This window comes from Corvus cornix, chromosome 4 (assembly GCF_000738735.6).
Source record: "Corvus cornix cornix isolate S_Up_H32 chromosome 4, ASM73873v5, whole genome shotgun sequence".
Classification (NCBI taxonomy): domain Eukaryota; kingdom Metazoa; phylum Chordata; class Aves; order Passeriformes; family Corvidae; genus Corvus; species Corvus cornix.
In genome coordinates, this window is record NC_046334.1 from 14,801,603 (window position 1) to 14,818,209 (window position 16,607).

Sequence of the window (16,607 nt, forward strand, 5' to 3'; positions counted from 1 at the left end):
CCTACAGCAGGAAACAACGTGCAGTTCACTTCAAAGCAGTGGCTTCCCGAATGGTGCCATTGATTTATCTCATCTCCAGAGTCACCCTCCCCCCTGGCTTTATACAAAAGGGAATAAGTGATTTCTGTGGCACCTGGAGCCACTTTGGGAATCCGCAGCATTCACATTCTGAAGTAAATTGTTGAGGCTGTGGGAGAGAAGAGCCCCCTACAAGAGGATGTATTTCTTGTGAAGCTGCCCATGGAGGGAGCAGCCAGAAAAGATTTACTCTAAAGAGTCTTGTGGGTTTTAGGAGGAGAAGCAGGCTCTGTACAGCCACACTCAGCACCCTCCACCACTCCCAGCCCAAATGTACAGCCTGATCAATGGGGGAAACATCTGTCCCTTGGACCTGCAGAGCTGCTGCAGGCCCCATCACATGTGGGGCTGGTGCCCGGCGCTGGGTGTCACAGAGCTGCGTCCCTGCGGTGACAGCACAAAACACATTTCCAGATTGACCAGAGTGTTGTGCCATTCTGCTTTTTCAAAATGCACTTTTCAAAGTGAAGCTGAAGGATGAGTGTGTGCTATTTATTACAGTAGGTATCGCAAGGCAGGTGCTTCTGATTTTAATGTAGCACTAACATCTTCTTTTCAACATGCAGCCTTTCCTGCCTTAGATGTCATTACACTTAGTCAGTGAGTAAATGTAAATAATTCAGAGGCAACAGAGGCTGAGGAGGTCTAGCTTACACCTCCCTCTCAAACACTTCTGAAACTTGCCAGCTGACTAATAGAAGCGCCACTGTGTGCGAAACAGTTCATGCCCAGCCTAAAGCAGCAAGCAGATGGATGCAGTTTAACCTTCCACAGCCAAGCATCCTGCCACTCCAACCAGTTGTGTGCCAGAAGATGCTCGTGGGAGTCATGGGAGCCTTTGCTAACTCTCCCAGCCCTGCTAGACCAGCGGCAGGATGCCTACTCTTCATGGAGCCAGCCTCCCCTCTGGGTACACCTAAACCTCCCTTGCTGGATAAGATTTCTCGCAGGAGCTCATGGAAGTGGCCCCGAGCAGCAGCCCTTTCCCTTGTGTGTTGCCCCGGCTGTGCCGTTTCCCATCCCAGCCCCAGCCGCCCTCCTGTGCCCATCCCCGCAGGGGAGCAGCGCTGCTCCCTGGGGCTGCCCGGGCTCAGGCTGCCGGTGCCGCCGGCGCTTACCTTGGGACGCGTTCGCTGCCGGGCTCGCTGCCACCACTGCCCTGCCAGCCTGCCGGAGACCCATCCTTTCAGGGACCTTCCTCGCCTGCTCCTCTAATGGGAAGTGCAGCAGCTGTTACTGCTAATACCCACCACCCACAGCAGTTCTCTGCCAGTGCCCAAATCCTGCTTTAATCATGTTAGATTTTTTCTTCATATCCTACACCTTTTTTTTTCTTTTCTTTTTTCTCTTTCTCTCTCTCTTTTTTTTTCGTGTGTGTGTGCGTGTGTGCGTGCGTGTATGCGCGCTAACTCTCCAAGCTTCTTCAATGCAAACAAAGGCAACTAGTGGAGAAGGGAGGGGAGACCCACAGCAAATCATGGGGTTTGTGTGGGACACCCTGAAACTCCTGTGCAGAGGCGCAGGATGATGGGACTTTTTCTTCCCTGTTACCCTCCCCACACATACATCCCCCCTTCCATGCCAAGCCACATCAGTTCCCTCCATGACCCCCGAGCAGTGTGCCCGTCTCTGATGCTTACATGGGATTAATTTTGGCAGTAAAAGCAGAATTTTGCTACAAAGGCTGGGAAGGTTCATCACATGTGCCAGCCTTGCCAGAAGGAGCCATCAACACCCCACAAATCCCCCGAAGCTGGCACAGGGGACCAAACATCTGATAAGTGTGACTGTCCCCCGGCACACGAGCTGTATTCACATCCTGGCTGTCAGCCCTGCTCCTTGCCCGAGCTTTGCTGCAGCTGTGCTGGCAGTCGGTCCCTGGGTTTCCCAGCTTCTCAGATCCACCTTGTCACTGCAGACTGTTCTGGTGATCAGGGCTCTCTGATGACCCTGGCCACTGTCACTAGGCTCACCCTGCTCCCTGCCAGTGGCTCATTTCTGCCAGTGGTGCCTTATCTGTAATCCTGTTTGGGATCTGACCAGTGTGGGAATCTGTCCAGAGTGGGCATCCTGGTGACCTCTGCCTAGGGCACCCCCAAAAAACAGGGGGCAAGCTTGCAGATGCTTCACTATTCCCATCAGCCTGCCCTGCTCTACAGCCTGTCCTTCAGAAGAGACACAAGATGCTGGGCTGGTGCTGAGGTTCTGCTGCTGACAGCCCAGCTCTCAGCTGTTTAACTGGTTGGAAAGTATGGAAACTGGTGGTACTGGGCTCTCATCAGCCTGCTCTCCTCTGCATTTGAAAGAGGCCTTAAAATCACTGAATTTCAAGATATAATGTAAGTCTTGTAGTTTTCTCAGTGGAAGCAGAGCATAGTTCAGGGGGAGGGAGGACAAGTTTGAATTACTGATTCTGTTCCAGTATGTAATTGCCCATCCTTCATATACAAAAGAGAATACCTTTATGCTGTATTGATGACTAATCCTTTCCTGAAATCAGCCAGTCTCTTACGGTTTTCCTTCCTAACTTATTCCTAAAATAAAGCATCCTTTGCTTGTAATTAAGCAGCAGCTCCAGACCTCTGGCAATCTGCAGGAGAAACACCAAACACGTTGCAACCATTCCAGCATGGTGGCTAGGTCTGAAAACAGTATTCCATGTGGGTGTGGGTCTTTGCATTGTGTTACAGCATTGCATGGTCTTCTCCAGCTGCTGTCATGGATTGGGCACATGATTCCATTATGCCAGCTCCAGTGAGGACCATTTCTCCACTGACTCTCACCTGGAAAATAGGGAAAAGCAGCCAAGTGCAGACCCTGAAACAGCAGTGTTCAGTGTTCCCCTGGAGCACCATGCAAAGCTGTGGGGAGAAGAGGCTCAAACAGATCCAACCCATCTATAACAGCATAGGATGTAGGGCAGTGTTGAACTGTCCACCCTCACTTCCAAGGCTGCAGCAGCCTCTGGCAGGGCAGGGCATGCTGCTGTTCACAGGTTCAGCTGCAAGGGTCAGATGGCACTGCCTGGACAGTGTTAATTGCTGGGCTGATCTGAAGTACAGCCTTACACAGCGTTCATCCTCACTGCCTGCTCTCAAGCACAGGAACTCAGTGGCTTCAAAGCCACAGTCAAAGCAAATGTCACAACCATCTCCTCCTCAGAGGTGGAAAAAGCCTGTCACAGTCACTACCGTGACACAAGCATCTACCAGCAGCCTCCAACTGCTCATTCAAATGCCAAGTGACAGGCAGATGTTTCCAGCAAGAAATACAGCCCTCTCAGAGCCTTTGGTTGCATCACCCACCAGGACAGCATTGCCTCAGCTTTCTCTGGCCAGGGCTGTGACCTGCTGGAGTCACTCGAGCTCAGCCGGGCTCAGCGCATCGCTCTGACCAGGGGGCCCAGACAGGCACTGCCAGAAACTGGAGAGAGGATTGCCTTTTGCATGTCCTAAATGTCTGTGTCCGTAGGGAGCTGGCAAGGAGAAGGGGACGTAAGACAACCTACACCCTGCCTATTGTTTTCCCAGCAGCATTTGTTAGTGGATTTCTAGAAGAAAAAGCCCCACAAACTACAGTTAGGAATTTAAAATAGCACTGGGGGAAACTGTGCATGCTCTATAATACCTTGATAATTAAGGTAGAATATAAACCATATAACTTGAAATTTGATTGCTGAAGTGCACAGAAGGATTACAAACCCAGTAACATTGCAGGCTCTTTGGTGCAGAAACTCTGTCCTTCTTGCAGATTGCTTCTACATCTCCACACCACTGGGGCACAACAGGGACAGCAGATGTGGAGCAGGTGCAGTAGAGATCAGTATGTAATATGGGCATGGATGTAAGAAACACAGAGCTGACACTCCAGAGCAAGCTGGTTGCTTCATTGACAGGCTGGGAAGTACTTTGCTGCTGCAGGATAATAACGGTTTTAATGAATTAGAAGTCCCTCCTGGTCAGCTGGCAGCCACCTGAGTCCTGTGAACAAAGTTTGAGGGGGCTTAGGAAAGAGTGGGCAGGTTGATCAAGCAGAGAGCTTGAAGGTGGCAACAGTTGAGCCCAGACCACAGGAAGTGATCATTAAACCAGCAAAGCTGGCAGCACCACCTTATTTAAGAATATTTCAAGTTATCTTTAAAACAAAGAGCAGTGGCCAGCTGTGAGATGAGTGGTTAAAAACCCATGGTAGTCCACAGGGAGAATGGAGAACAAGCTCTACAAGCTGGCATCTCAGGGTGACCTATGCATGCCTGTGCCTCTGTGTTAGGGGAGACCAGGATGTTTTTCTGATGCTAGTTAGGCAGAGGGTTGGCAAAAGTACTGGCAGGTCCTTTCCCTTTTATCCAGTTGACTATTCTTGCTGTTCTTCTGTCACTTACTGAAGTGTGACAGTGACTAAAATGTCACTGCTGGGAATGAACTGACACATGCATGCAACATACAGTGTGAGCCTCCTTCCCTCACAAATTCAAACCAAAATAACCCTTTATTTTATTTGGTAACTGCTGCAACCTGGGCAGCTGTTCTGCTCTAGAGGAGGGGTTGGGGGGAGAGAAAGAGAGAGAGAGAGAGAGATAAGGCCTAGCAACAAACAGCTTAATGATTGCTTTATGAAGTGTACAGACAGCAAGTAGAATGAACATGCCCTCAGATGCTGGGCTCCCCACATTCCTGTGGCAACAGACAGAACCCACATGGATTTTCCCACAGTGCACTGAGCAGAACAGATGCAAATCATCCATGGAGAGCTGCTCTCCCTTTTTGTCACTTGAGCTATTTTATAATTTCCATACACAAACCCAGTTCTATTCTAAAGGATGATCTCTTGCTGCTGCTCTGTTAGATAAAGGCAAGGCCAGGCAGGTGGTGTGATCACAGCACCGAGTGGGAGCTGCCTGTGAGCTCCGTCACGGTGACCTGGCAGAGGAATCCTGTGGCCGAGGGTCCCTCGCTCAGGGTCAATACAGCAGCCCAGAAAATGCCCCCTCCCATCTGATTTCAGGCCTTGGAGAACAGTTTGGCACAGGAATCCTAGACTTGAAACTGCTGACTCCACAGCCTGCTTGTTTTCAAAACCAACATAGGGCTGGAGCTGGCCACAGGTGTGAGTCGGGGTATTAAAGATCAGGCATTGCTCTGGTACCATCAGTCATACGTTGCAAGGCTGTCACTTTGCAAACACTTTCATGCTTTCTTATCTCCCAGGAACAACACAGCTGTGGGGCACAGCTGGTTTTCAGAACTGTGAAAAAGCTTGAGGAACTAATGGGCAACTCAGAAAGGTTTTGAGTAGCTGTTTTGTCATCATAACATCACAAAAAAGATATAAAGAACTCAAATGAATGATGTTCAGAGTGGTTAGCAGTAGATTCCCTTTGAACTAGGAACCAGGTGGAAAGTAATTGTAAAAGTGAGTGGTAGTTAGGGTGTATACCTTTAAAACAAAACCTTCCTAGCATGACCTGCTCCCTTTATATAGGAGCAACTCCAGGGCACTGCAGGCTTTAGCTTTGGCTGCTTCACCATGCAGTGAGTACTTGCCTTCTTCCAGACTTTCTCTAGTTTTCGTGAGGTATGCTGTGCTGCTGCTCCCAGCCAGGCTTTTGTTTAAGGAGATGTGGCTCAGTTTGGCTTTTCAAGTGCAAGAAACTTGTGCTGGATGTGGTGTGGGCAGGTAGCAAATTCATAGTTACTGCTCTTCTTAGAATCTGTCTGTGAACTGAATGTGTAGCTGAGGGTGGGGTAGTGGTTGAATGGCTGTGGTTTTATGGTGGGATCTCATTGCATAAAAGTACTATCAATTTGAGTGCAGCTTTAGTCTTTGAAATTCAGTAATTTTTGTTTGTTAGTTTTGGATTACTTAATTTTGGGTACATTCTTCCAAGAAAAGTGGACAAATGCTTGCAGGTTGTTCAAGGCACTTATATTTCATTGTCAATTCTGATCTCAATGAGCTTGATCCCCAAGTGGAACTGTTTTATACACAGGTATTGGGGCAAGAGCATCAGGATGTGGTAAATGATGTAACATAGAGGATACGAGCGCTAGTATCTCATGCTGTCCTTTGTGTATGAAGGTGTATTGTGTTTTTAAGAGTGTACTTGTATCTCCCAGTGGGATAAAGAGTTTATAAATTAGGCTGGGTCATCAAGACTTTGTGAAACATAACCTTTCTGCTTTGATGTTGATGTACATATATAATGCCATGCAACTCTGGATAGCATTCCAGGTGACATTCTGAAAGCTGTGGATTTACTTGCAAATGTAATGTTGTCCTACACAATATGTGCAAGTCAAAATCTAAAAGATAAGTAGAATAAATCCAATATGAGTGTTTTATCCAACCAAAACCAGGCTACATTTGAACACTGGACTGCCTAATTGAAATCAAGTTTAATGTTTACTTGATTTAAACACTGGGGTCAAAAAATGAATTCGAGGGTAAAATCTTGTAAAATAAACTGAAACTCAGTGATTGTGGGAATTAAATGCTTCATTTCTTTTGCTACTTTTGAAATTTAAATATGAATTACAACAGCTGATCTTCAAGGCAAATCTTCCTGTCCACCTCACATAGTAATAGCGACTTCATGACCTAGAATACATTAAAAAACCCCTTGGCATGTAAACCACATAGTATTTATATTTATACAGAGTTTAGTATGTGATTAGACCACCAGAAGTAGCAGATTACAACTGTTCTATAGAAACAGAACTGCAGTTAAAAAGTTAACAATGCAAATTCTTGACATTAAATCAAAGTCTGCAAAATGTGTTGCTATACGTGGGTAGGTGTGTGGAGAGGGAGAAAAATTTAACCCTGTATTAAAATAAAAACAAAAAACCAAACAACAAAATCCAGACAGTTTCCAGGACTGAAAGCAGACAGCAACCTGCCAGCTACATATAGATGACAAGGCAAATGAAAAACTGCATGCCCCACTTGGAGGTACATCTTCATTTTTAAAAAAAAGTCACTTACAGAAGAGCAAGCTGGTGATTTGTCTTATATCCTGGACCTTTTTCAACCCTTGTCACAAAATGATAAATTATTGAAGCATATTGTACAGTAGCAACTCTATTTGTGTGTTCTGTCATGGCTTCTGAAGTGCTTACTGTGGAAAGGTTAACTACTGACTGCAAAATAATTTAGAATTATTTCTCCATCTCAAAAAACAGTAAAATTAAAAATTTGCAGACCACATTCTCTCCCTTTGATAACTGGAATGTTACTATTCCCTGCTTGCATCAGAGCTACTGGTACTTGGGAAGAACGAAATAATGTTATATTCACACAGTTGTCTTGTGTTAATCCATCCACAACTGGAAGTACTTTTGTTCTTGGAGGCATTATAAACTGTCCAAAGAATAAAGCAAGGCTTCAGAAAGCTCGCTTTAAAAAATTGGCTCAATAACCTCACCATGAGGTACATTACCCTAACTTGTAACTTTGTCACAAAGAACAAGAGAACATTCTCAGTGTGTGGATGTTAAGTGCAGAAACACTCAGGCAAAGGAATATCTGAATGTTCAGAGTTGGTTTGGGTTTTTTTCTTGGCTGACTGCATGTGAAAGGAGAAAACACATGTTATAAATTGGAATAAATATCCATGTAAAACTGAGCTGGATTTACTCACTGTGCTTTGATTATCTGGGAGCATTGTTGCAAAATACACACAAACAACTTCCCTCCCTGTTGTCTGCTCAGAGGCTCCCCCTCACTAATGCATACCCCATACTCTAATGCTTTTGTTCTCATTTCTGGCTAGACACAGAGAATATAGAGATGGTACCAGGTTGTGGGGGGAATGGATGGGAGAAAGAGGGAACTGGCTGGAGAGGACACATGTGGCATGTTTACAAAAACTTTCAGATTCCTAGTGTGTTTTCAGGAGTAGCTTTAGGTATTAGTTAAAATGGCTTTTTACTGAAAAAGTCCATTGTGTCTGGCAGAGAAGCACAAGAAAAAGGTCACCCCAAGCAGAGGAAGGGTGGGGGGTACACAGGCAGGAGGTGAAGTAGCTACTAGGCTGTACTGACATACCAACTGAGAGCTCTTCACCTCTGACTGACTTCCTCAGCTGGCACAGAGCTTTCTTTACACCCTTAAGGCTTTTCTTCCATTTGATTCAATTCTTTCCCCACCCCTAACTGTTGAAGTGTCAGTGTTACATCTCTTGATTCAATCCACAATTCACGATTTTTTGGACAGCTGAACTTTTTACCCGACGACTCTTACTAGACTGGCATTTAAAGCTGACCCTGTGTTTTCCAAAGGGGACAGGTCATTGTCACCAAACCATTAGCATTTCCCTTCCCAGCGTCAGTTAACCTATTGTTTTGCCATAATAAAGGGCTCTGATTTGCAATTACTCCATGCCTGCTTACCTTCCAATCTGTATTTTTGTAACAGCATAATTAAATGAGCTGTTGCTTCAAATTAGTCTTGCAGTACTATTACATGCTTCTCTTTTATTTTTTTTTCTGTACCATGGAACAAAGCAGTGCTTTGAAACAAAAACATTCAGGCAGTTTACACCCGTTCACATTTATTTAAAAAAAATATTTAAACACTTGTGTATTTCACCTGCGGATTATGAACTACAAATCAAATAGGGCTCATCACTTCAAAGAGGTTCACAAGTACAAAAAAACAGCCTCCTTCTGGCATCTTCACATCCTCCTCTTCTGGGTGCTTATGTACAACACTGTGGAAAAGAGAAAGTGGCACACAGAAGAGGGCACTGGTAAATAACACACAGAAGCCTTTTTATTTCAAACATCTTATTTCCATGGCTTGTAAACCGACGCTGTAATAAATCCCATTCAGCACAAACAAAGCCAGGCAACTTTTAACTCCAGGTTTCAAAAAATGCCATTAGATCTAAACATTATGTATTACTTTGGTTCAGTATTTATTTTATTCATAGCCCAACTATGTTCCAGCAGATGTAGGCTGATAGTGAACAAAGGTAGTGCCCTGCAGTATTACTGAAGGGAGCATGAGAGAGTTCCTCAGCAGCAGAATTACAGGTGTCAGACACTAATGCTGTGATCTTTCAATAAGAGCTGGAAATCGCAAGCACTTAAGGCAAAACTAATGATTAGTTATGAAGGAACACACATCCTCCTCCTGCTTGGCTGATGATATCCCCAGAACAGATCCATTCACAACATGATACTGTGCTACTAAACCTGGGATGTCTTCAGTTCTCTGTCCAGCCGGTTCTTGAGCCTTCTGCCTCTCATCCCTTTAACTTTCGTAACAGATTATTTCCTTAATTGACCCTCCAGCTGTAATGTCACTCCAGTCCTTAGCATAACAAATCCAAATGCCTTGCAAAAAGCAAGGGTGGGCCTTGTTTCAAGGATTATTTCTCCACCTAAAATGCTTTTACACTGGTACCACATCCTCTTTGACTCTTTTTCTAACATGGGATTTGGTCCTTGTGTCTTTTTATTCCATCCCTCCATTTTCTTCCCAAGCAACTCAGTCAAACTCTGCTTCATTTACCTCCTTTCAAGTCTCTTCACATCCGACTTGTGAACCTTTTCTATTTTTAGATACTCTTCTCCCTGGCATGTCCTGCTATTACAGCCTGATACCAGGGAGTCATTTCAGGAGCCTGGGATTGTCCTTGAAGTGCACTAAAATCCACCTACTGCACTCAGCTATTCAAAGGCTTGATATTAAAGCATGAGTGATTTTCTTAACTGGTGGTAAAATCTTTACTCAAGAGATGAAAATAGCCTCCAGAACTAAGGATCAGCATTCATTCAGTTCTGGAAAACTGCTTCACCAGAAAATATTAGTGTCACTGTAATAGCTGCACTGTAGCATAAATTTATGCAGTAGCTTGCCTAGAAAACACAAACTCTTATGGTGCAGAGGCCATCTAAGCAAGCAGTAAGTGCAAAAGAGTAAGCCTGTCAAACAGTAGAAAATAAGCTCCAAGGAAGGCTAGAAAAGAGCATGATTCTCTAAATGAACTTCAAGTTCAGAAGCAAAATGGACCACAGGAATGCAGAAAAGCACAGACCCTGGAAAGTGAAACTGTAAAAAGCAAATACTGTTAAGATTTCCAAGACGGGATATTAGTTTTAGGCTTACAGGCAGCTGACTTGCACCTCAACCACCCGTCAGATTCAGAATATCAAAACACAATTTGCTAATGTGCAGCAACAGGAGTAGGAATTACCATTATTTCCTCGGATAAATGCATCCCCGTACTTGTTCTTTAATTGTCCATTTACATATTCTTCAGTCTGCTCCAGAGCTATGTTCATATATCCATCCAGGCAAGCCAGGACACCTGAAAACAGTGGCAGTTTAAAAGAGAATCAGCTTGAACTTACTTTAAAATAAACAAAAATGCATTGTGTTTGAACAGTACAGGAAAAAAACCCACCCTATATCTTTTAACAAACTAAAAATCCAAGCTTGGAGAGGTATCTTTAAAGAATTCAGCTGGGAGAGAGGAATCCCAGGCACTCTGGTAGCAATGTTATCAGTTGGTGTAAGAGTTGTGGGAGTAAAAAAAGAAGTTATTAAGGTATTACTTCAAAAGATGGACAATTTCCACTTTGAATGTTTAAGTTGTCTCTTCTCACTTGTGTTTTAAGCACCCACCAAAAAGAACCTGTGATATTAAGTGTAACTGGATAACCTAAGGACAAAGCTATGTAAACTGAGTTATCAGCAAAACTTGTAAAGGATATAGCTGAAAAACAACCCTTTCAATACAGGACACCATACACGTATTTGTCTTCATGCTTACAGATCTAGAAGAACACTGGCTGCAAGTCTCTGTTTTGATGTCAACAAAATTCTACGTATTTTTCAACAAAGGGCACTGAAATCTTCCCACAAAAATAAAATTACACCGTTTAGATAATGCAATAAAGAAAAAAAAATGTCATTTGTAATATTAGATTATTTTTTGGATCAGGAAAACATGCATTTTAGTAGCACACAATTAATACAGCTTTTTGCAAGTTGTTTTATCTTCCTCTTGCCTGTGGGTTTTCCTGACTTCATCCTTGCAGAGACAATACTACTTAAATAATTTTCCCTCTGTTTGAAAAACACCTAGCTATTTATCTAGCAGTCAAACTTGAAATAATAGTATTTTGGCTGTACTTAGGAAGAGGGAGAAAACTCAGGACACATTCTCATTTTTCGGAAGTGTTACTGTAGGATCTTCCAGTTAATAATCAGGAATTCAACTTCTTCTGCCAATGTGTCATGGTTTAAAGATTATTATTTTCCTTTCTGTTTTTCTCTCTATTGTTTCCACAGACAGAGGAAAAACTGCTCACAAAGTGTCACTAAATGCACCAAAAAACCCAAACCAAAGTCAGGATTCTTTTCCACTCTAGTAATCCTGAGGGATCCACACAACAGAAAACAAAAATCTGTTTGTCCAAAATTAGAATTGGACCATGCGGATTTACCCAAGCTACCACTCAGTGGGCCATAAATGCAGTATTTACAAACTCTTGTTCCTAGAGTGCATTCATGGTTGTTTCATTCTCTTCCTCCTTTTCTTTGTGTTTACTCTTACACCACTAATGGCATCAAATATGATCACTGCCCATCCTGGCTAGCAATTTATCTGTTTTATCTGTATGTAGAGATGTTTTAATGTACATACCCATCTTTACACACAGAAATCATACATTAATGTATCCCTGATTATTTCCTAGGGCTTCCTGCCTTGAATATTTGCAGCACTTGGCAACGACTCAAAACATTTCACAGTTACACATCAACACTTGCATGAGGCCACGGTGGTGCGTGTGGGGCCTCAGAGGGTGGAGGCAACAAAAAAATCAGCAACACAGCCTGGGGGAGAATCTGGACAGATCTGCAACAATAGTCTGAGATGCTGTTTTGTAAATGTTTGGCTTTTACAACTGGTGGTCACATTTCTGCAGAAAAAAAACTAAGTGCATATTATTCAAATGAAAACACTACACAGATTTTCTGTCACAAGATCAAAAGAGTGCACAGGGAAATAAGGAAGGGAAGGGGGGAAAAATCCATGACAAATACGGGTGTTCAAGGAACTCTTGTTCAATTAATGTGGTGTTTGACTGAAGGCACATTAAACTAGCTTTGCTGAGGGGAAAGTTGAGTATTTCATCTACAGCATTTATAAATGGATCTTACCAAGGGAAAGGTAGCAATGGTCTCAAAGGAAATAGGAAGTACAGCAAAAAAACCAAATCCGGTTTGGCCCTGCCTCGTGTGTACCCTCAGGTAAATGATGACTCGCTTTAATGGACTTTAATGAGCTCTCTTCATTCTCCTGCACTAAAGAACTGACAGAGGCAGTGAACTTTTTAAGCCACCAACCCCACCTGAAGTGCTCAGACAACGTGGTTCTCAAAGAAATGAGAGACTGCAAATTTTGTAAGCTGAGTAACACTGAAGAGAAACAGGAAGTGCCAGTGAACACTCCACCAGTGAACAGAAACAAATTAAAACTGTCATAGCATAGATTCCTTGTCACAGAACAAACAAGTCTCCTCTCACAAGTGCTAAGCTAAGCCAGTTGAAGTAAACCTCTCTGAAGCAGGGATGTGTTGCAGAACCATCATGTTTAAGTAATTAGAGAATAAAATCTCTTAATAGAGCACAATAGAAAATACATGATTAGTTTTAATTGAGTTTGGATACTACTAAAAAAATTGGATAGGTTGATACTGTTATCTTAATGGGAGCAGGACCAGGACATTTCACTGCACAGACAAGTTTAATCTGCTACTGAAAAACATCTATAATCCTATATACAGTCCACATAGGTATACTGGTAGGGTGAAGAAATCAGGAATAAAACTGATGGGTTGTGTTAAAATGAAGTTGGCAAAAGCTACACTAAAGTTCTTCCTGTATCTCTGTGAGTTTTGATCCAACACAGGTCTAGGCAGTTGTTTAACCAAGAATGTCAATAATGCTCTTACCCCTCGTGTAAGAATTCTGTTATGACTGACAGCATGGTTTACTCTGAAGCTTTTCTAGCCCAAGATCTATACTAGGAAATGGAGAACAGAAAGGTGAAGAAAAGTGTAGTTCCAACATGAGGTGCTTAAAGGGGGCAGCTTGGCCATTTCAGGAGTTGTAATTCCAAACAATCTTCCCAGTATCAGTTTAGAAACTCCAAATCATTCAGTTTAGTCATCTGTGACCAAGGACACTAATGATTTAGATCAGTAGTTTAAATCTCTAAATCCACTGTTACCCCCCTTTTTATCACTTTCTCCTTTACTGTCACCATTCTGAGATCTCTGTTCTCACACTCCACGATTCTGCATCACACTGTTTTTCTTTTCAAAATCAATGCATCTATTCCAGTTTCCCCAATGAATTACTTTACTCACTGTGAGAGACAGATGGAGAACTTACCTCGATAATCAACTCCAGAATTTAATTTTACAACAACTGGCCTTCCAATGATTTGTTTTAGGAAGTCACTGGGGGTTTGCTTCCGTAGACTCATCCTGATCTCAGGTTAGCTGAGAAGTGAAAACATTAGGATAAGAGACATGCTTCCACATTGTTTTAAATCCTCTGTACAGACAGGCAGACCCCTGATCTGTCACGCTTTCAGCAGGAGAAAATGCTGAAGGAGATAAAAGCAAAATCTTAAGGGTTGAGATGGGGAGACAGAGCTCCTATAGTCACTGCAATAAACTTTCCCTTTGGCATTTTTATTACTTCTTAAAGTGTAACTAAGAATCCTTGTTTGCCCCACTGTGCATCTGTTAAATTTCAACAGCGCCAAAGGCCTCATCATCCCTAAAACCTTTTGCTAAAATGGTTTTAGAGGGCTAAGCCATAAGTAGGTGTTGCATGTCTTTAGGGGCGGAGGGAGCAGTCCATCCATGTCTGTGCGGGAACAGGAAGAGTAGTTTTGATCTCAGCTCACAAATACAAGAAAAGCATAAATTTAAAAGGATGCCTTCAGACGACACAGCACACTAAGTTAAGGCTTGTGATTAAACCACAGAGAAAAGATGCTGTGGTTAAAAAACGCAGCACACGCACCCAGTTTGCTGCAAGACCCCCTCTGTCAGTGTTCGCTTGACTTCTGCTCTTAACATCGCTTTGTTCTGTGACTTCAGTCTAAGGCAGAAAACACCCGTACGGTGCCAACTTCATTTCGCTGCTTCCTGGGGCAAAGCGCAATGGGCAATTCCAGCCGTGAATCCAGGGATCCTCACTGTTTCCCTACCAACACCCACTGCCACCAGCGATGCTGGCGCCCCAAGGGCTGGGTCCCTTTCCCGGACCACACACGCACTTGGAGCCGCTCCCCCCGTTTGGAACCCTCGTGTTCCAGCCCGGCCCCAGCGCCCCGGGGGAGGTCCCGGCCGGAGACCGCGGCTCCATGGCAAGCCCCCACGGAGGGCACAGGCGCGGCCTCGGGCCGGCCCCACACTCACCGCCCGCCGCCTCTCCCGGCGCTTCCCGCGCCCTTTCCCGGCGCTCCCCGCCCGCCGCGGCCCCGCCCCGCTACGGCGGCCGGGCGGGACAATCCGCGCAGGGGCCGGAGCGCGGGGCGGGGCCGGGGGCTGAGGGTGCGCTCCTCGTGCCCGTGGAGGCTCCCCTGAGGCGCTGAGGCCGCGCTGCGGGGGGATCGCGGCAGACGAGCCCCGGTCCCTCACGGACATGGGGGTGGTTTTGTGTGTCTTGCTTAGAGTTCCACACAATATAACGTCCCATCGGTTTCTTACGGAGAGAATCTTACAGGAAAAAGATGTCTTGTGGGAAAAAAACCCACAGGACCAGTTAGGTTGGGAAAGACCTCAGAGATCATCGAGTCCAACCTGCTAGTCAACACCCCCGTGTCAACCAGACCGTGGCACCGAGTGCCACATCCAGTCTTTCGTTAAATGCCTCCAGGAGGTGACTCCTCCACCTCCCTGGGCAGCCCATCCCAATGTCTAATCACCCTTTCTGTGAAGAAGTTCCTCCTAATGTCCGATACGATCCAGTACATTATTGTATTCTACTCTAATGAGATCCTGTTGATTCCCAAATAATCTTGTACTTACTGGAGACACAGTGAGCACCTCGCAGGTGTCCTGTCCAGGAGCAGACACGAAAGTGCTGAAGGTGCCGCTCAGTTCATTTCGCAGAGGAATTGGTGAACATAGAAACCTAAGAGATTTTTTTTTTTTTAAAGTCACCTGGGAATAACTTGCCACAAGGAGAAGCCGAATTCACCTTCTACTCTTCTACTTCTGTCATCTCACTTGTTTTTCCTGCTTTCTCACAGCTATCTCCTGATGTCTGGAAAATACTTCTTTTTTTTTTTTTTTTTTTTTTTTTTTTTTTAGGATTTAGTACTGTGACAGGAGTTAATCATCTGTGAAAGCTTCTGGACTGTTTTGTTTTGTTGGGTTTTTTTATTCGTCCATTATTGATTTAGTACCTTTCCAAACTTCTCAGTTCTCATGATACAAAGAAAATATACCATGGCTTTTCAGAAGACAGATTTGTATTCTTGCTTCTTTCTAGAGTTATCTTCTCTTTTTGAACACGTGTCCAGTAACAATTTTTTCTCTAAAGCTTAGACTAAATGGCTTTAAGAGGCAAGGGCTGCAAACCCGACCTCACTCACCTGCCTGTCCCAGAGTTCAAGCACAGGCTCGGTCAGGGAAGTTTGGCCACACTGTGCCTGTGTTTCCAGGCAACCGTCATGTTAATCAGGAGCATCCAACTGTGCTTGATTATATCTAGTACTTGAAGCAGAAAAGGAACATAAAATAGTTACTCCAGGGAGCAGACTTGCAAAGTTTTATTTGGCTGCCTGGCTTCAGTGAGTAATGCTTTGATAAGGGAATATTCCTGTTTTCATTGTTATCAATCTCCAGTATAAAGATTGGGCAAATAAAACTTTCATGCCTGGGCTGGTAAATTTGCATGGCAATTTTGCAAATACAACCAGGGACACTTTGTTTTGTGAGTCTTCCTCTTTGTTTTATTTCTTACGAGTTTGTCTTCAGAACTTGTATTTCTTTCTTTCTGAGCCATCAGAAACTGATGAGCTGTTTTGCCTTCTGCTCAATAGGCTGCTTTCTAGCTCGCTGAGGCTTATACTTAATTACAGCTTCTATGTGTGTGGATACTTTGATTGTCTGCTGTCAGTCAAGAAAATCCTTGTACTTTCCTGCTTCACAGCCTGTGAACCTCACAAACACATCGGAGCTTTAGGCATTGAGATTGGCAAAGTCGATATTTTTAGCTCCCCTCTTCCATAGTTTGAGACCAAGTCATGAACCCAAATCTTGGGTAATTTTCCTTGGTTTGCCACAGGTCTCAAAGCAGTCTCATGTGCTGTTCCCAGAGGTAAATTAGCCTTAAATGGACTCCTTAAGGATTCCAAATCTCCAAGAGTGAAAATATAATTCAGGTGTCATTGACTAATGATTATCTTTTGTTTGTTTGTGCTCTAGATTAAAACATATTTTGTTCTAAAATGTTGCATACCTCGCTCTCAGTAGATTTTTTTAAATGCT

The 16,607-nt window shown here is 44.0% G+C and overlaps 1 protein-coding gene across 2 annotated transcripts; it reads right to left on the bottom strand.

The window, feature by feature from the left end:
• Window positions 1-8,603: 8,603 nt before the first annotated feature.
• LSM6 (LSM6 homolog, U6 small nuclear RNA and mRNA degradation associated) lies at window positions 8,604-14,585 on the bottom strand. Of its 2 annotated transcripts, none has more exons than XM_039550520.1 (4): window positions 14,529-14,585; window positions 13,489-13,598; window positions 10,280-10,393; window positions 8,604-8,788 (listed from the first exon to the last, which is right to left on the bottom strand). In XM_039550520.1, the coding sequence occupies exons 2-4, from the start codon at window positions 13,580-13,582 to the stop codon at window positions 8,754-8,756; spliced, it is 243 nt and encodes an 80-aa protein (XP_039406454.1). In that variant the 5' UTR covers window positions 13,583-13,598; window positions 14,529-14,585; the 3' UTR covers window positions 8,604-8,753. The 2 variants fall into 2 exon arrangements, with proteins under 2 accessions (XP_039406454.1, XP_010410297.1); XM_010411995.3 differs by lacking the exon at window positions 14,529-14,585 and adding an exon at window positions 14,131-14,380.
• Between the last annotated feature and the right edge of the window lie 2,022 nt (window positions 14,586-16,607).